A 21,105-nucleotide genomic window follows, 5' to 3' on the forward strand; every position below is an offset into this window, starting at 1 on the left:
CTCTTTGAAGCTCTCTAAGTGGGGACGTTTACCTGAGCAAGGGGCAGAAATCCTGACTTTGGTCACTTAGGCACCTTTATGTGATAAATAGTTTTGGGGCTGGTGTTATCAATGGGCATGCATCTTCCACCAACGTTTTAGCTGGATGGGGTGTGGGAAACTATGTCATTCAAATGTTCCTGTGCATCCAGTAAGGATATGGACTGAATTCCAATTGACAGGATGTAACTAATGTTGGGGCTATTGTTGTTCACCATAGATATTAACAATTTAGATGCTGCCACGTGTCTGAGTTTGCCTTTGACAAAGCAATGTGGAGGAAAGTGCAAAATTGCAAGGAGTTTTTAATTGAGTAACCCAAAGGGCAAAACTATGACAAATGGATGTCAATGTTAAAATGGATAGAACAAAGTCCTTAGTAAAGTTTTAAAAGCTAAAAACAATAGATTTCCACAGAGACTGAAGGTGTGCTTACATATATAAAACTATATGACATAGGACCTGAAATTAGGCCATTATGCCCATCAATCATGGCTGATAGGTTTTACAACCCCATTTTCCTGCTTTTTCCCTGTAACATTTGATCCCTCGGCAATCAAGAACTTATCTGTCTCTGTTTGAAATATATTCAATGACCTGGCGTCCATAGCTTTCTGTGGCAATGAATTCCACAGATTCACCAATTTTGGGCTAAAAAGGTTTCTCCCTTACTCCGTTCAAAAGGGACTTCCCTCTATTCTAAGGCTGTGCCCTTGGGTTCTCCTCATTTAAATATCATTTAAATATCATGGATAGGCAAAGAAAATAATCCAAAAAATATCTGTTGGCATTCATATTTATAATTAGTGGAGTAGAATACAAACAAGTAGTCATTAGACAGCTAAAACAAAGCATACGTTAGACACACTTGGAGGATTGTGAGCAATTCTGGCCACCATATCCCAGAAAGGAAATATTCGTTTCATGAGGATTGCTGTGGTGCAGTGGCAGAGTCTCTAATTCTGAGCCCGGAAGACTAAGTTCAAGACCCATCTGCTCCAGAGAAGTGTAATTGCATCTCTGAATTGTTGATCAAAAGAAATCTATATTGGCTTCATTGGGAGTGCATCATATGTTGAAAACATGGCAGCCAATTTCCAGAATGATTTGAATTTTCTGCAAATGATAAGAAGGTTCAGGAACTTTAGTGAAAGATTATTTGGTTATTATTGTTAGTGATAAAAGTCCAATCAATGTACATTATTGGGTTAAATGTTACATGATACTTAATGTACAACAATGAAATGTAGCAGTGGACTTTTTTTCTGAAATCCTCAAACCTACCACAACTGCAACAGAATAGTTTTATTCTGCAAATGTGATAACTTTTATGCCTTATGTTGTCAGAGTGTAATCACACAAATTACTCACTGCAATGTTAACTTCACATGCTTACTGTGGGTTTTAATGTATATCAAAATTGAATAAGACAAGTTGCACCTTATAAAGAATATGGGAAAAAAGATAAAACACATCATTAAAGTACTTGACATTTAAACTTTATTTTATTAGTTTCTAAATTGTCTCTAATTTGTTGACAATCTCAAAAGCACAATATTCTATCTGCTTGACAACTTTCACTCATAAATAACTTTTGTACCTCAGAAAAGTTCCTAATTTGCATGCAACTGATGATGTTTACACTGCAGTTTAAAATGTATGTTTGAGCATATCAGCACTAAAGTTTGTCACAGTTAAAGCATGATTCTCATGTTTATACCTATCACACTATTCAGTCTGCCTTAATTTAGTTGTTTCCAAGGATACTGTGAATTAAGATTGTGAAACATTCTGCAGTTTAGTACATATCTTTAATGCATAATATTCCTCACTAAAATGCAAACATTACTAAGTGTGAATTCATCAACTTTAAAGAAAACTTTGTGGTGATCAATGTTAAATGATGAAGTTATTTTTTAAAAATGTGATATATTTCAGTCCACAGAACTTAATTAAGCACAATTTAAAATGAAAAAAACAAACACTTCCATGTATTCCCAACAGCATCAAGCAGTAACAGGAATATGTGTGTGTGGTATTACACAAATTACATCTCACCCTTTTTTCACATGACTGGAAGATTCAAAAACAGTAAGAGCTGCATTACAAAGAGCTTTCACAGAAGAAACAATCTGCACTTTTTAGTGTGTGGCCATTACTTGGATCAAAGACATTCAAGGCTTGATGTTTAGGATCTAAGCTGCTAACATTTGCCAAAAAGAAGGGAGGAAAAGGGAAATCATAAATTTATATGGATTTGTAGCACAAAGCGACACATTAAATTTCAAGATTTCTGTGAACAGATTTTCAGGCAATCAGGAATATACTGTAAGTCACAGCTGTTATGATTATAGTCAAAGGGAAAGTTTGAAAGGACCAAATAACCAAAGAATTTAGATGAACATATGAGAACTGTAAAACTGTGAATCTGTCTCTGACACTGACAGCAGTTGAGTGGTTAGATTGGCAACTACAATCTTTCTGCTTTACCTGTGCATTCATACCTGCCTTCATTTTAATGGCATACTTTTTGGATTTGAGAAAGGCAGCCACCATTGGTTTTGTCCTACTCAGCGCAGAGTGAACAATTCAAAAACAGGACACCACGAGGCATTGGTGGGCCAACAGCAGCAGCATAATCTATCAAAATTTGTCACCTCATGCTCCTGCCTCAATTACCATTCAACTTGAAGCTCCCTAATTCAATAGGAAATGTAAAAGCTGTTGTCAGGAGTAACATTAGGTACATCTTAGAGTAAGATATCAGCCCTCTCAAACTTGCCCCTCATCACCACAGACACATCAACCAAGTGATAGAAGGAGTCAACAATAGTACCATCAAATGACACCTACTCAGCAATAAGTACGTACTGAAATTCACTTTCATTTCTGTCAGAAACTATTGTAATCAGACTTCAAACTGCAGACCTGACAGAATACAGAGCAAAGGAAGGGTAGCTGTCTTGAAATTAAGCAGGAATGACTGAATTGGGAGTCAAGGCTATCTAGCTGAGCTGTGGCCCATGGTGGGTGAGGTGGGGGTGTTGGGGTGGGGTGTGAAGGGACGGATTTAAAGGAAAAGATCAGTGAGCAAAATCATACTAATTATAGGAAGGTGGTTGCAACATAGCCCTTTACACAGCAGTGTTTTCATTTTTTTTAGTTGCTTCAATATTCTTTCTTACACTGCAAAGCAGGAGTGAGGCTGTTTCCATCAATGATACAGTCTTCACTGCCAATCATGGACCCTAAGAGAATGAAATAGCTACTGTTATCCTCTGTGAGGACTTTGGACAGATGTGCTTGGAATGGCAGGAAATACCTAACTATCTTCTTTGACCTTCAACGTTACCACCAGCAATCCTTCCAATATAATCCTGGGGATCGCCAAGAGCTAAAGCATATAGAAATATTGACAAGAATAAGCACATCAGAAGATAAATACCCTGTGGCAACTTTCCACATATTGGAAATTCCACTCTTTCTTCTAAAAAAAGCTGTAGACACTGGGTTAATTGACTGTTTTAAAACTGAGCCTGATTAAATTTTGCTATATAATGGAATAGGAATATTGATAATGCTGGGTTGAACTTGTGAAATTCCCTTTGAAACACCATAATGGGAAGATCTCACATGTACCAATGTATTTCAAGGAAATGGCCACCATCTCTTACGGTCAACTGGAATAGGTAATAAAAGCAGCCATGTCAAGTGTCACTCACATTGATTGAACAAATATAAAATAAATTTATCTACAAATAAAACTGATTTCTTTCCACTTAAGTTCACCAGCATATATACCTACATTTTGTGAAGAAATTTGTATTGCTTACTACTTATATTCCATTATTTTTGTAAACTATTGATTGCTCCTTCCAGAAATAGTTATTTCATATTTCAGCCCAACTTGTTACAAAGTGGCACGGACACAAACTTTGCACCATTGGTATTAAATTATCATCTGATGTCAAAAGAGTATATGGAAGCAAAAGTTGCAAGTCTCTTACAAATAAAGGGTAAGGCATTACTTCTACGACTGTATATTCTAATATATGCTTCCAAAACTGATCATAAATTTCCAAAATCATTTATTATGAGAGTTTTAGTTTCTTGTTGTTAAACTTGGTGTGGAATTGCTTGCTTTTTGCTCTGTGAACTGCTGAAGCTTTATTGGCAGATCAGTGGATAAACTACTAGAGCTAAAAATATAAACAAGTAAATGTGAATATTTTGCACTGATTAGAGGTGCTGCTGTACTTCGTGCATGTTTAGCATCACTGTAAGCTGTATTTATTATAAACTCATCATTGAAAAGATATGGCATCTAAAATATTATGTACTGTTTGAAGTTTGCGTTTGAGAATGGGACAGGCTACTTCAGAAATAGAGAATGTAACTTGCATCTAAACTATACTCATGTCACATGAGAATCTAATTCTAAATGTAGGCCAGAATTACACAACATTCTATTTTAAATATGAAGAATACAGAAACACATCGCCATATATTAAATTTTGATTTAAAGAAATTGCTGGCAAAGTCTAAAAGCAAATTAATGCTATTTCCCAATTGTAGTAGGAACAGTTATTAATGCAACTGTTAACCTTCATCACTAGTAATGCTGCACTCCATCCCATTAGAGACATTACTAGTTAATATAAAATTTTTCACACCAAATAGATTACATTTGTTCTTGTGAAACCAGCTTGCCCATTGTGGTTAGTCAATACAATATCTTCCCTTGCTCACATTATAACATTTTATCCGATTTCTGCAACAATGTAGGAATGCTTTTATGAGAAAGCTACCATTGAAAGCAAAAGCAAATAAAACATATTGTGTAGGGATGATATTGTGCGGTACTCTGAAAAAGACCTTCTGCTACAGACAAAAGTTACTTTTATCAGAAACACCAATGGCTAGACTTTGTAATACCAGTGATGAAATTGCTAGTTTTCATCGTCCGTACAACACTGAAACTCACAACCATTTCTACAGTCTGTAATGATTAATGTTGCTGTCAGTGATCCTGGGGCTTGATAATACAGGGTGCAGCAGTCCCCATCTATTCTGGTTAAAAGGTGAATGGGCCACAATTTCTACAGCTGACACAGAACATTTTGATGCTGAAAGCAATCAGATTGTTGGGCAATCAGCTTTTTAAACCTGAGAGTGCCAGCAGGACTCGCTAAAACCTATTTGGATCACAGGCTGTCCCACTATAGTGAGCAGCCCAGGAGGTGGGTGAGGGAGGGAGGGTCACATTGTCCCACAGTGCCAGGCTCAAGAGACAGGAGGGAGGGCTGTGGAGAGAGGGGAATTGAGCTTTGTGGGGCCCACGAAGGAGGGCTACCCTTTTGTCAGGCAACAGCCCGAGTGTTTACAGCGTACATTGGTCCCCTAAATGTCAAGGATGATTTCCTTTAGTGGCCATTAATTAGCTGCTTTAAGAGACTCAATGATCCAAAGGTGGATGGGCCACCTAACATCTTGCTCACACAGCCGCTTAGACAACTGGGAATTTCCTCACTGGATTTTACAAGTCTCCTCACTTTATATGGCATACTTCATGGGCGGCACGGTGGCACAGTGGTTAGCACTTCTGCCTCACAGCGCCAGAGACCCGGGTTCAATTCCCGTCTCAGGCGACTGACTGTGTGGAGTTTGCACGTTCTCCCCGTGTCTGCGTGGGTTTCCTCCGGGTGTTCCGGTTTCCTCCCACAGTCCAAAATGTGCAGGTCAGGTGAATTGGCCATGGTAAATTGCCCGTAGTGTTGCCCGTAAGGGGTAAATGTAGGGGTATGGGTGGGTTGCGCTTCGGCGGGGCAGTGTGGACTTGTTGGGCCGAAGGGCCTGTTTCCACACTGTAAGTAATCTAATATCCACCATCAGGGAACAGAAATCATAATCCCATGGTTCTCCAGGAGGTTGAGACAATTATAGACTGCAAACCATGGGCAATCAATTGAAGAACCCCTCTTCTTATATTTTTCATCTTGATTTCAAAATTTTTGGAAAAGTTGCACCCTATTCAATGCAATATAAGTCTATTGTTTTTAGATGGCATTTAAACTTTATAATTACTGTTAAATACTCTCACTGGACCTAAGACATTTATTTTTAAAATTTGAAGCATGTTAAATTTCTGAATAATTACAAAGAAAATTCCACATTAAACAAAAACTTTCTAAAATTTATCTTTACATTAGTTTTAATCCAAATCCAGGAATAATTTGTTTTGTTATCTGTAATAACTAAATCAATAGTAGAGGATATTAAATAGAAATACAAAGTGTTGCAAGATCTCAGCAGGTTTGATCGTGTCTGTCGACAGAGAAACAGGATTAAAGTTTCGAGTCCAGTGCTGAAGAACGGCCACTTTGGACCCAAAAATTTAACATTGTTTCTTTCTCCAAAGATGCTGCTGAGTTTTTCCAGTCTTTTCCTGTTTGCACTTCAGACTTTCAGAATCCGCAATATTTATATATATATAAGTGTTGGATGTTAAGCGTTTTAACCCTCTAGTTTGAATCATGCGAACACTTCAGTGTGATTGGCTGCTTACCTGCTCCATTCTACTGCATATCTTATACCCCCATGTCTTGAAAGCAAATGCTGCTGTGAAATGACAATGGGGAGAAATACACCATAGAGACAACTACATCAATGTGGATAGATTCCTTTGAGGCCAATGATCAGTGCCATTGCTTCTCTGTTGTCTACAAAATCTGGCCCATTGAGTGCTTGCCAAAGGTTATTGATTATGCTTATTACTATGTTGAAAGCTGCAGATATATTTTGAAAGACAGAATTGTGCTACCACTTATTCCAAAATCCAGGTTTGATTTGATTTCACAGTTTAAGCATCGCGACCACATTCGGGACAGAGGACATCGTCTTGTTTTGTGAGAAATCCTCGACCGACCAAAGAGATGGCACATTTTTTACAATTGAAGCAATCGTTGTGCCACTGGCGATCTTCAAAGGAGATATACTTTGAACCTCCGAGACCTGAATAAATAAAAAAGTCTGAGTTGAAGTTTCATACTGATAGTTTTATGAAGTTGCAATCTTGCTTTGAATTTTGTTTGACTCTGTGTTCACTTTCCACATGTTCTCTCTTTTTGTAGTCTTGGTATAGCCGGAAGTTATGCTCATTGTAGCTATGGATTGGTTTGAGCTTTGGTCTGGTTTGCATTAAAGGAAATCAATAAGCTGCTGTCAAAATTGAGTTCCTTTTAGTTTCTGCCTTTCCTGCACTTATTCAAATATTACTGATGTAGAGGAAACTTAAATGTCAGTCAAGTTCTGGCATGGATATCGAAAACATTAATTAGTGAACTCAGTGCTTTATCAATGATACATAAACTGGCTTTAAAACTGGCACTCTGTTAATAAAAAATGAACCTGTTTAATTCCAAATGTTTGTAGTTTTATTTATTGATTGCACTCACATGTCTGAAAAGAAATGTCATGAGTTCAAGCTCCAGATCTGACTGGAGGGCAATGTGAAGTGACACTGGAATATAGTAAGAAGTGACACTGGGTGCAATGTGACGTGAATGCTATGCTGGCAAAGGTGCCATCTTTCAGATGCAACATTAGAACGAAGGCCCCAGCTATCACTTGGGCTGCTGTAAAATAATTCCATGGCAGTATGTAAGGCAGAGCTCTCTCAGTGTTCTGGTCAACACTTTTTCTTTGATCAAATTGATAACGCTGCTTATCTAATCACTTATCTCATTAAGATTATCAGACTTTGGCATCAACAAATTAGCTGCTGTAACAGTGATAACATTTCTTTTCTTAGTGACTGGCTGTGAAGTAGTTCAAGATGCCCTGAGGGCATAGAAATCCTCAAAACTTCTATCAGCATCTGTCTCAAATGAAGGCTTTATAAAATTTCCATTAATATGGAAGTCATTCTGCAGTCTGGTGACAAAATAATTTTATTGAAAACTCACATTATGTTCAAACCTTCTTAAAACAAGAAATTACCCATGATGCTAAAATGGCCACAATGCATATGCAAGTGCAGCTCATGTCGTCAGATGGCCATGACGGGATGGGCTATGGGTAGATTCTGCACTGATAACCTCACCACTTTCCATGCACAGCGTCATCATCACCAGGGGCTGGGAAGGCTGGGAGCCTTGGACCGTTGCAGGATCGGGGACAAAGCCTGGTGCTGGAAGCAGGATCTGCCAGAGAACCAGTACTGGGGGAGGGAGTACGGGGAGGCCTGCCCTGGGATCGAGAATGGGGGAGATCTGCTTGGGAGCAGGAGTAGGGGGCGTGAAGCCTGCTCTGGGAATGGGACCATGGGGAGACCTGCACTAGGAGTAGACATGGGGAGAGGCCTGCACCAAGAACAGATGTGGGACGGTCTACCTCCTTATTGTGCCTGGGAGTGACAGGAAGCCTGGAAGAAAATTGGGAGGCTCCAGGTGGATGCTGCTTGGATGAAGAAGGAGAGGGAAGCTGCAAAGAAATGAGATCAACTTCAAATTAAAATAAATTCTTATTTTATCATACAAGGGAATTTTATGTTGCATCTTACTGCCCCAACCTATAGACAGGCAGCAGTTTCCTGTCACTTGAGAATGATATTGGATTTCTTTCAGCTCTTTGTGTCACCAACAGGTGACGTTCATAGGATCCTCTGCTTTCTGAAAAACGCATTTGGCAGAATGAAATGATAGATAGTTGTGATTTGGGTCATGGGCAATAATACCATCTTTCAGATATAATATTTAATGAAGGCCCCAGATGCCTCAGGGAGCATTGTAAAATAATTTCATGGCAGCATTTGAAGCAGAGCTCGCTCAGGGTTATGGTGAACATTTTCATGTGGGAACCAGGAATTACATAGAAATTACATAGAAATGAATGCGCTACCTCTCAGCTGTACTGCACTATTGGTTGTACATTAGCTGACATTGCAGCTAAGCATGCAGAAGAATCTGCTTGGACACAGAGAAACCTGAGTACATAGACTACCATTTTACCCCACCCATTGTTGATAGCTGTGAGGAAGGAACACTGGCAATATGGAGCTGGAATGTATCTGTGGTGTGCCCAATGTTTCCCCACTACTGTGGCGTTTTGCCAACAGAGGGAAAGCTGACAGATGGATCAACTGCTGGGAGCTCAATTGAGTTGCTTAGGTGACCAACTCAGAACAATTTCTAGACTTCCCCTGGCATTTTTCTCACATTGAAAAGTCTTTCTGCCTTATTGGGAGAGCAGCTAGTGAAAACAGGTGGCATGTAAGCGGCTCTGGCAGGGCATCTTTTTTGAGCACTCCATGGTCCATGGATGTGCCCTTTGATGGCAATGTCTGCACCCGCCATTAATGACACTACCTTCCCTGAGAAAACCACCTGCACCTCCCACCCACCAAGGCTGCCTGTTCCCAGTATGCCCAGGTCCTCCTTACCTGTTTTCTCAGCTAAGAATCTTACTATTCCCATGTATTATTCACCTGACTTAATCAGCATCTATCTTCATACAGAAAATTGGATGTGTAATCAGAGTTTGACTCACCAGCAATTGCTTTTCCACAAGCCGTACACTTCTTAGCATAGAGGTTGCTGAAACAATCCAGACAATATGGGAAGTCATCCCTCGAGGTGAAACGCTGATTAGCTAGTTGCATTTTGCATCCAGTACACAGAAAGCACTCCTTATGCCAAGGCTGGTCATGATAACTCACCCCTCCACTTGTTATTGCCTGTCAAACAGGGTGTAACATGGATAAATACACAGAAATGCAAAACAAAGTAGTTTCAGAAAAACTGGATCTAGATGTTCATGGTGCAAATTGTTGAAAAGTGATCGGCCCCCTTAAATATTTACATCAGACTAGAAAGTGGAAAACATAACCCCACTATTCCAAAAGGGAGGGAGGCAGTTAACAGGAAACTATAGGCCAGTTAGCTTGACATTTGTCATCAGGAAAACTTTAGAATCAGTCATTAAGATTATAATGTGGAAATTAGGAAAGCTCAAGGCAATTGGGATGGTCTTATGAAGGAGAGAAAGCAACTTTTTGTAATTCATGGGATTGTGTTCTATGCATAATAAGGGAGTCCATACTGTACCTGGATTTTCAGAAGGTATGAGACAAAACATAGCATAAAATGTTATTGCACAGAGTAGGAGTTAATGGTAGAGAGAATAACATACTAGCAATAATAGAAGATTGATTGGCTGCAGAAAACAGAATATATGCATAAATGAGCTTTTTTCTGATTGACAGGATGTAACAAATGGCATTTCACAGTGATCCCTGCTGGGCCCTTAATTTTTTTTATAATTATCAATGGTTTAAATGAGGAGCATAATGATACAGTGGAGTGGATTTTCAGTGCGTGGTAGGAAAGTACAGTGTGAAGATAATGTAACAAGGACATGGACCAATATGACTGGTTTGAGTGAGTGGATGAAAATCAGTGACAAGGAGTGTACTATAGGCTAGTGTGGAGTTTTTTTCACTTTGATTGGGAGAATACAAAAGTAGACTTATTTAAATGGAGAACAAGAGCAGTCTTCTGAGATGCCGAGGGATCTAAATGTTCTAATGTGTGAATTACAAAAAGATAACCTGCAGGTACAGCGCATAATCAAGAAGGGAATGGAATGCTACCCTTTACTGTGCAAGACATTGAACATAAAAGTAAGGAGATTATGCTTCAGTTATTCAAGGCATTGGTGAGACCACGTCTTGAATCCTGTATGTTGTTATGGTTTCTTTATTTAAGAAAGGACATAAATGCAATAGGGATGGTTCAGAGGAGCGTTACTGGATTGATAGAAAAATAGGAAGTAATGGAGAGAATCAGCATGTCAGGCAGCATCTGTGGAGAGTGAAACAGAGTTAATGTTCGAATCCAATTATCTTCTTTGGAACTGAAATGGACTGAAAAATGATGGTTGCTATGATGGTTGAGCAAGTGGAACAGATGGTGAGCTGTTCCAGAGAAAGAAAGGAGTGATAGTGGTAGTAAAGGAGTGATGTAGATGCTGTCCTGCTAACCTTTCCATCCTAGGCCCACTTCAGTTTTTCAGCAAAGCCTGAGGAAGAGTATGTTGCTTATACATTTTACATCCTTCAGGACTCAACATTGAGTTCAACAACGTTAGAGCACAATATTATCCCCATTTAAATTACACCTCCTCGACCTGCTGAGCTTCTCAAGCATTTTCTGCAAGCATTTAATGCTCCCTACGAAAGTCGTTTCTCTTGGCAACTTGGGACCGATGCAGAGCAGGTGTTATCTGCATCATACCCAGTAAATGTGAATGAGCAGATATGCTGTTCCAACCACAGTCATATATGTTCACCTAGAGAAGTTGCACCTTTACTGCAGGCACCTGATCACGAAGAGGTGATTTCACCAGCAATGTGAAGTACAGAATGACTCAGACGTCCACTTCTGTTCCCTAGCAACAGGAATAAATTTGTAGTTTGATTTTTCCAGAAGTAAACATTACCTCAATGCGGGCTCAGTGTTATCTGTACACAATTGGGATAAATTAACAATTAAAAGAAAAGTTACATGACCATATTAAAACATATACCTTCTTGCAGGATGAACAGTGCTGAGCGAACTGCTTTTCATAGCATGGGACACAGTAGGCATCATTTTCCCTGGGGATAAAAGATTTGGTTCCCATTGGCTGCTGGCAGCGTTTGCAAGTGAAGCACGTTTCATGCCAACTGTTTCCCTTGTATTCCATTTTACGAGATCCTGTCATTGCAAAAATGGTTACTTTTATCAGAGAGCAAATTGTGCTTGACTATTCAATTTAAACACATTTTATTCTACATAACTATATAGTTAAGGAATGTAAATGCCCAGTATGTAATTGTGTGGTGCAGATATATTTTCAAATTGGTCCCAAAGTAATAAGGGGCAATGTTGAGTTTCACCTCCCACAATTTGTTGTGCATTTCACTACACAAATTACTAACTCATATTCACCTTGATGAAAGCGTGTTGGAAACTAAATGAATAGCTTTCACTATTGAAGAGCAATTGATCAGGAGTACCATAGAGCTTAACATACCCTTGGGGCCAAATATTTGTCTCCAACATAGAGGCAGGCATGTTGGTGGGAAACCTGAATTCTCAAAGGTTTTCACTGTAAAAATGAATTTCCTCTCCGTCCCCATACCTGCTGTTTTTGTTGTGGCCTTTTCACAGGTTGGAAAGACCTTGGGGTTGCTTCCCTACATTCATGTCTCCTGAGGTTCAAGGCTCAATCAGGGCAGGGCGAGCCAGTGACCTGGACGCTGAAGTGGAGTGGGGACAGTTGTTGGACTGGGGACCAGTGTGGGTGGTCAGTGATTTGCGAGCATGGTCAGACCACATGTGGAATTCCCTACTGCAAACCTGTCACAGAAAGACTATAATGTTTATGTTTTTAACTTTATTTCTTATTTTTGAACTTATATTGTGAATAACTGTAAGGTAACGTAAGTTTTTTTCCTTTTTTTCCTTTATTTCTCTATTTTGTATCTAACATTTGTACCTAGGTACTTTGTACCTCAGATGGCACCATGTGGGGTGACATTGTAAACTTTTCACTGTACTCTTGTAGTTCTGTACATCTGTACTTGAGTACATGTGACAATAAAGGAAATTCTATTCTATTGTGATTTTAAATAAACCTGTTGGACTATAACCTGGTGTCATGTGACTTCTAATATTGTCTGCTCCAGTCCAACACTGCATCTCTATATCAGGTCTTCTGATTTATACCAAGACAGAACCAAACTCAGAATTGTTTTGGGATACGTGTATGGTTAATTCATTGGAAATTAAAATTGGGCAATTACTATAATGGCTAGCTGACCTCAATGTAAATTGTAAAGAAAATGGAAATCTTCCTCCCATAAAATGGTTCTTCATCTTGACCTCTTATTGTGGCTTACTGTGAATCAACAGTGACAGTACTCAGATTTGTTCACTTGTGGCAAATGCCATGAATATATCACAGAAGTCAAGGATGCTTTGCTGAAATACAGTTGGAGTAGAGAGTTTTTCCATGGGGTGAGTGGAAGTAGCTCTCACTTGCTAACAGCACTCCAGAGAAACTTCTGAGGCTCAATAATCCAGAGTTAAGATTAGTCAAACTATCTCTTAATTAGCCAAATAAAATAAAACATAGAACGCAGTTGTTGGAAATCTGAAAAAAAACACAGAAATTGCACGAGAAATTCAATGGATCTGGCAGCATCTGTAGAAAGAGAAACAAAGTTAATGTTTCAAGTTCAGTGACCTTTCCTCAGTTGGACTAGAAACATTAACTCTGCTTTCTCTCCACAAATGCTGCCAGTCCTGCTGAATTTCTCCAGCAATTACTGTTTTTTTTCTTAATTAAGCACTTCATGAACTCTTACCAGGCAGGATGGTCTTTTTGCAGGTGAAGCATTTTGAAGAGTATTCATTTGAATAGCATTCATTACACAGCAGATCTTCATCCTTGGCAGCAAAAGGTTTTTCAACCAGAGAACAGCTACATTTAGCACAGTTGAAACATTTTTCATGCCAGTGAAGATCCTTATAGGACAAATCCTAGGATAAAATGATGAGGTGAAATAAATGTGTATGTATATAATGCAGAAAATATATACCTACAATTACAATGTACTACAATTGTGTTTCTCCTATTCAGCATGGTGAATTATAGCAAGTGCACTCGGTTGAAGTTATATATGTCTTGTTTTTTAATCAAAATAAGGGAGTAATCCCTAAAATGTGGCCTTCAAATACATTTTTAACAGCTTCATAATTTGTGCAATTACAGTGAATTTCTGACATTTGGAAAGTTGTTTGATCTAAGTTAACAATAATAGTTATAACATTAATTTGTTGTGTTTATCATTTTAAAATATATTTAAAGTGTATATGTTTAGTAAACTTAAGAACATGTTTACCTTACAGTCACTGCCGATTGGTGCCTTACACGCTTCACACACGTTAGAATACAGATTTTCATAACATTTAACACAATACTGGTTGTTTTCCCGCAAGATATACTTCTTGCCATAAAGGGATTCCTTGCAATCATGACAATCAAAGCGTTCCCCCATTATTTTTAATAAATGCTTCCTAGAGAAAAACAAAGTAAACTTCATAAGGTGATGCATAATGGAAGTTGGGAATCCAACCAGTGTTAAGTCAAACAGGGTAGTGTGCCATTTGCCAGTGAGGTAAAATTATACATTCTCGAAACCAAAGAGAACTGTCAGAAGCTGTGAAACTGAGTGCAGTGAAATTTCCACGACAGCTTCTCGAAAATAATAGATTACAGAGCAACTATACTTCGGATTTATTGATATTTTAAGAGAGATTCTTAATTTAAGATCATAACATTATTACTATGAAAGCAAACCAAAATTTACACATTTTCTAATCAGAGATACATAAAGTTCATCTTGGTCTTCTTATTGTGCTGTGATTCCGCTTACACTGTGATCATATTCCTGCTTCCCTCCTTGAATGTGGCAGAAATGGCAAGGATGCTTAGTCAAAATATTGTTTGACTAGTGTCCAGGGTGTTCCCATGGGTGGAGTGGAAGTATTCCTCACTTTCTAAAACCTTTCCAGAGAAACGACTAAGCTCAATATTCTACAGTTTAAATATAATTGAACTATCTCTAAATTGAATTGTGATGAACATCAAGCCCCCTCCTCTATATACTGAATATGAATATTAAAATTAATATTAAACCAACATGTAAACTAGGATTCCATGACTTAATCCAATTCATATATTTTTAATCAGAAGGATATATATGTACAAAGAATATGAAGTAAAAGTTGAACAATTGAAAGTGATGAGGAATAGTATTTCTGAGGAGTGACGTAAGATACCAGGCAACTTCCACTGGAGCTGAGAAGGGTAAGAGAAGGTTTCATAGATTTTGCAGTTCAGAAAAATGTTGATGTGAATATGGAAAAGCTACTTTTTTTGCTAGTTAGTGAGTTAATAATGAGAGTGTATCGGTTTAGAATTATTATTGAAAGTGAGAAGGCAGAAACCAACAAGCATTTAATAACAAAATAATAGGGGAGTTCCAGTTTACTTTGAATGATTTAATTAAAGATGGCTGAATGGCAGTTCCTATCTATAAGATTTGGCAATTGCAAAACACCTGTCTATTCCCCTGACTGCTGCATTTCCCACTGTATGGCTGTTTTCTTATTCTTGTTATCTACCATCTTCTCACTGACTCTTGGGTTGTTCCTTGCTCCACAATGCCAAGATGTTGGTTAGAACAACTACATCCAACTATCTACTTTTACTGTTCATAATTCAGTCTTAGTGGACTGTTCTATTTCATTCAAATATTTTCATATTTGCACATACACTCAGGTTCTGTTTAAAGTGGTTTAAAGCAATCATATATTTTGTACACATTAGATTCTATTTTCTGTCTTCTTAATACTTTATCTTCCATCTCTATACCACTTAATATATTGCAATGTTTTGTTTCATAATTTTGTCACCATGGTTTTAAGTCAAGGAGTTAAAATTCTAGGATGACAGTCCAAAATGGAAGGAATTGAATTGACTGCAGTATGTGCATTGTCAATGGGACTGTTATCAGGCTGACTGTATAACAGGCAGCTCCTGAGGCACTTCACTTTCATCTGCCATCCAAGATTCATTACTAACCTTTGTATTTCTAATTTAACATCACTATAAAACTCTGAACTTTTCTCTAAAGTTCAACCACAGTTTCTCAATTCAATACCACAATTCAATAAACTCAGTTATTTAATTACCTTTATTCTTTTCTACTTTGTCTCTAGTGATTAAAGGATCAAAAACTACAAACAATATTGCATTATTCTGAACGTAGTTGATGCATAGTTTATTCCACAACTCATTTGTGCATTATTGTCATGATGATGAGTTTTCTTGTCAACAGCTTCAGACATATCTGTGCCAATGTTATGCTAAAGATAAAATGTAATTCTTGTAGTCATCTGGTATATCTAGTGGGGATTCTCAATACATAAATGCTTTCAACAAATTAGCTGTGATCTTATCATATACCAAGAGAATAAATTCCAGAGATTGTATGAAATGTTCAGCACTGCTAATTTGGCTTTTTGCCAGCACTTTCAACATATAGAGATATGTGAATCTATTTACAGGCGATAGTGAGTTCTGGACTTTTTTTGGAAGTGCTGCTGGTCAGTTAACACCAAAGACTGTGTGCAATCTTAAAGCTACAGTTCTATTGGGAAAATACACAAGTTACCCAAGATGTTGCACCAGAAGAACTGATATAATCTTAAGTTAATTGGGTCCAATTTATTTTTTGTTGACGAGATTGCTATGGTTTTGATAACCTCCTCAAAAGTCAACATTTAATCAGAATTTGTTTGACTGGCCGCTACCACAACTAAAGCATCTACTTAAAGTTGTTGCTCTCATTTGCTCTGCTCCAACTTCAATGTCAGAGACATTCTCCTTATTCTAATTCTGCTCATAAATACTGAATTTTCTGGTGGTAAGAAAGGTGATTTCCATTGTAGGGAGATGTACAATGGGATTTTTCATGCAATAAACATTTTCTACTCAACCTGTTCAACCATATTATTACACACATCTGAAATAGGTGGGAGCTGAATCCAGGCCTTCCTGGTGCAGAGATTGGGACTCTATCACTGCTACAAAAAGCCCTTTTTTTAACAGGGTACACTAAAAAGGCAAAGTGTTAAAGATGTTGCAACAAGTATGTAAAGTGATAACAATTACTAAATCAAATGATAACAATAAGCACTTGAATTTTATAAATCTATTCATATTACGACAGGCACCAAATTAATTTTCTGATGCAAGACATTCGAGTTAAACTTGAAATCCTCTGAGCTAATTTGAGATACATTCACTGATTTTCACACTTCTTCCACCTTTTAGGGGCATAATACCACATAATATTTAATGGGAATTTTGTTCTGAAGAAGGATCACTGCTTTCCTGATTCATAGTCATCATCATAGAGATGTAAAGTCATACAGTATGGAAACAGAACATTCAGTCCAACTAGTACATGCTGACCATGTTCCTAAACCAAACTAGTCCCATTTGCTTGCGTTTGGCCCATATCCCTCCAAACTTTTCCTATTCATGTACATATCCAATGTTGTAACTGTACCTGCACCCACCACTTTCTCTGGCAGTTCATTCTACACATTTATCACTCTTTGTGTAAAACAGTTGCTCATCATGTCCTTTTTAAATCTTTCTCCTCTCATCTTAGAAATACATATCCTAGCTTTGAACTCCCCCAGACCAGGGAAAAGACCCGTCCTATTCACCTTATCTATGCTCCTCACGATTTTACAACCTCAGTAAGGTCACTTCTCAACCTCCTTCGCTGTAGTGAGAAAAGTCCCAGCCTTTCCAGCCTAGTTTTATAACTCAAACCCTCCAACACCAGAAATATCATGGTAAATATTTTCTGAAACTCTCTCCAATTTAATAATCTCCTTCCTAAGCGGGGCAACCAGAACTGAACTCAGCATTCCGGAAGTATCTGTGCAGATGCTGCCTGGCTTGCTGAGTTTCTCCAACATTTCTATTTTTGCTTCAGATTTCCAGAACCAGTTGTTTGTATTTAATATGTCTTCACACTCAGCCCCAACCCTTCTCACCGCCAAAAAAAACCGAACAGACATTTCAAACTTTGACTTGCCATAATACTGATTGGAAAGAAGGGACTTGGGCATCACTGGTTGGCCAGCATTGATAGCCCATCCCTATTTGCCCTTGAGAAGTTGCTGGTGAACTGCCTTCTTGAATTACAACAGTCTACTTGCTGTGCGTTGACCCACAAAGCCGGTAGGGAGGGAATTCCAGGATTTTGACCCAATGACTGTGAAGGAATGGTGGTATATTTCCAAGTCAGTGTGGTGAGTGGCTTGGAGGGGAACTTGCAGGTGGTGGTGTTCCCAAGTACCTGCTGCCCTTGTCCTTCTAGGTAGAAGTGGTCGTAGGTTTGGAAGGTGCTGTGTAAGGATCTTTGGTGAATTTCTGTAGTGTATCTTGTAGAAGGTACACACTGCTGCTACTGAGCGCTGGTGATTAGATTAGATTACTTACAGTGGGGAAACAGGCCCTTCGGCTCAACAACTCCACACCAACCATCCAAACAGCAACTCACCCAGACCCATTCCCCTACATTTACCCCTTCACCTAACACTACAGGCAATTTTAGCATGGCCAATTCACCTAACCTGCACATTTTTGGACTGTGGGAGGAAACCCACACTGACACGGGGAGAATGTTGCCTGAGGTGGGAATTGAACCTAGGTCTCTGGCGCTGTGAGGCAGCAGTGCTAACCACTGTGCCAGGAGAAAGTGAGGACTGCAGATGCTGGAGATCAGAGTTGAAAATGTGTTGCTGGAAAAGCGCAGCAGGTCAGACAACATCCAAGGAACAGGAGAATCAACGTTTCAGGCATCAGCCCTTCTTCAGGAACTGTGCCACCCTTTTAAACTCAACTTGCCTGGAATATAAAGCAGCAGTAGAGCTGCTTGAGCCCATAATTTTCTGTGCGGGAGGCAAACACGATCATGACAGCACAGACACTGACCCCTTTGAGAAAGTCTGCACTCTCCCACACCACAGTGAATTCTCCAGAAAGCAAACCCACATTTTTTTTTGTTTCAAACTTAAATACAACTGTGCTCAACACAGCATTTTAACATGCTGCAGCGTTACATTTGATCCGCAGGGAGGGATCTTTCCTACTTTCTAAGTCAATAGAAGCAGAAGTAGACCCAGGTCTAAGATAGATTTTGGCCTTAACAGCAGGTTCACTCAAAAGCAACCAGCCAGGTTGACTTTACCTTTTGCTACTCTGGAGCACTGAACCCAGTTGTTATCACTCTGTTGCTGTTTTGGCTGTGATCAAGGAAATCAGTATGAATTAAGATTTCAATATTCTGCCATGCCACACCAGTTGGGAAGTTTGTGCCATTTGAAAGCTATTATGCATTGTCAAACATAGTTTTGTTACTGAATAATTGGTGTGGAAAATGGTGTTCTATATATTCACCTAGATCAACAAGTTGACTGCAGTTTAGGATCAATGCTGACAGAACAGTTTATGGAATTAAACAAGTTAAACAAAGTGAAACCAAAAAGGAATTCAGTAAACATTTTAAGTGAGCTAAATTACCTCTACAGTAATGATTTAAAATAAAATAAAATCTGAAGAAACCTAACAGTTGTTAATTGGCTAAACAAAAGGTAGAACAGATTTTTAAAAAATTCTTGCTGTGGAATCTATTCTTCAGATTATGAAAGCCTTTGCCAAGTAATTTACTAATTATACATTAACAAGTAGTAAGCCATCAACCACAAAGGACTGTAAGCATTAAGGAGAGACAAATGATCACTTATTGCTTGGGGAGTACCACTCCACAAGCCTGGAGTAAGGTGAGGAGGCAGTCCTCCACAACCTACTAAACTGGTACAAGGATTGAACATATATTGTCATAAATCTGATTGAGCCAACTTACGTCCCAGCTCAACATGCTACAAAATTGGTATTACTTTTCAAGATTTTCTTAAATAAACTGAATTAAATAACATGCAGAAGAATATTACCTGATATGAGTAAAGTTTATAGAGCAGTGGTCAACATCAGATGTTACAATGTGAAAATTGCTGCCTTCATGCGAGGACAAGTTGGAAATGTGTCTATGACATTCATTTGATACCCTACCGACAAACTATAAATACTATATATACTATTCCTCTGCATCTCAAGGGATAAGAAACACATTCCCCTGCATTGGTTCATACCTTTTAAGGCAGTGTTTTCCTTGCACTGTCTACATTACTACGTGTGAATGCCACCTTCTTGCTTCACATTGACATTCAGCTCAATAGCATGTGTAAAGCTTAATTAACTGGCAATAATACATTTAAATTCTTATTCATAGTCTTTAACAGTACGGAAGGGAACATACAAAATAATTTTCTCTCCTTTGCATCATGTGCTATCAGTTTGTGTCTGTGAGATGCAAATTAGTTTGTTTATTTTTACACAGTGCACAGTTTTAACATTGCAGTAAAGATCTAGCAATTAACAGTATCAGTGCAATACCCAGTGGGTATCTTTGCATCAATTGTGACTCATTTCCACTCCAACTTCAGCTGCAGAAGGGAAACGCAATTAAGAGCAGCTTTTTTTCCCCCTTCGTCTTAATTATGTGCAGTTAATTTACAAACCTTAGTCACAGAAGGAAGTAACAAATAAACATCAACTTGGCTAAAGACTATTTCCTGACTCCGGGGGAGGCACGGGTAGAAGCAAAGACAGCTGGAAATAAATATTAACTATATCAAAACCAGAATTCTGCGTAAGGCATTCTTTTGCTTTTCCCACTAGTGCTTCCTTTGCTCTCTTTTAAATTGATTTTCTCTGCCAGGTATCTACTCTTCCATCCTCCTGGTTTGCCTTTCTTTTTAACGTGAAAATAATTATCCAAGATCACCCCTCTCATTCACACTTTGGCTAATTAATCACTATTCATGCACATATAATATATGTATATCAACAAATGTTATCAGTCTAATCTGAGACAAACAGAGTAATCAATGGAGAAATCCAACAGGTCTAGCAGCATTTGTGGAGAGAGAAATAGAGTTAATGTTTTGAGTCCAGTATGACTCCTGTTCAGCTCTGAAGCAGAGTTATATTGGACTTCACACAACACCAGGTTATAGTCCAACAGGTTTAATTGGAAGCACTAGCTTTCGGAGCACTGCTCCTTCATCAGGTGGTCGTGGAGTACACAATTGTAAGGCACAGAATTTATAGCAAAGTTGACTGTGTAAAGTAACTTAAATTGTACATTGAAAAATACCTTGATTGTTTGTTAAGTCTCTCATCTGTTAGAATGACTATGTTGGCTTCACTTCTTTCAAATGTAAATCACAAAACTTTTTTTAAAAGTTACATTCTCAGGTTAACCTTAACAATTAGTGTCAGCCCAGATGTGTTGAAGGTGTTGGCCCACTGTGT

At 38.4% G+C, this 21,105-nt stretch overlaps 1 protein-coding gene across 6 annotated transcripts in view; it reads right to left on the reverse strand.

The window, feature by feature from the left end:
- Nucleotides 1-1,500: 1,500 nt before the first annotated feature.
- LOC140460424 (four and a half LIM domains protein 2-like) overlaps nt 1,501-21,105 on the reverse strand; it is a 75,708-nt gene continuing 56,103 nt past the window's right edge. For 5 of the 6 annotated variants that reach the window (XM_072554973.1, XM_072554995.1, XM_072554989.1 and 2 more), the window contains 5 exons: nt 13,985-14,159; nt 13,448-13,622; nt 11,623-11,792; nt 9,586-9,772; nt 1,501-7,050 (listed from right to left, as the gene is read on the reverse strand). In XM_072554973.1, the coding sequence (XP_072411074.1) occupies nt 6,899-7,050; nt 9,586-9,772; nt 11,623-11,792; nt 13,448-13,622; nt 13,985-14,159 (859 nt within the window). In that variant the 3' untranslated portion in view covers nt 1,501-6,898. Of the gene's footprint in view, nt 7,051-9,585; nt 9,773-11,622; nt 11,793-13,447; nt 13,623-13,984; nt 14,160-19,682; nt 19,789-21,105 lie in introns of those variants that run through there. The other variant, XM_072554991.1, reaches the window with a different exon arrangement.

Source organism: Chiloscyllium punctatum, chromosome 3 (assembly GCF_047496795.1).
Source record: "Chiloscyllium punctatum isolate Juve2018m chromosome 3, sChiPun1.3, whole genome shotgun sequence".
NCBI lineage: Eukaryota > Metazoa > Chordata > Chondrichthyes > Orectolobiformes > Hemiscylliidae > Chiloscyllium > Chiloscyllium punctatum.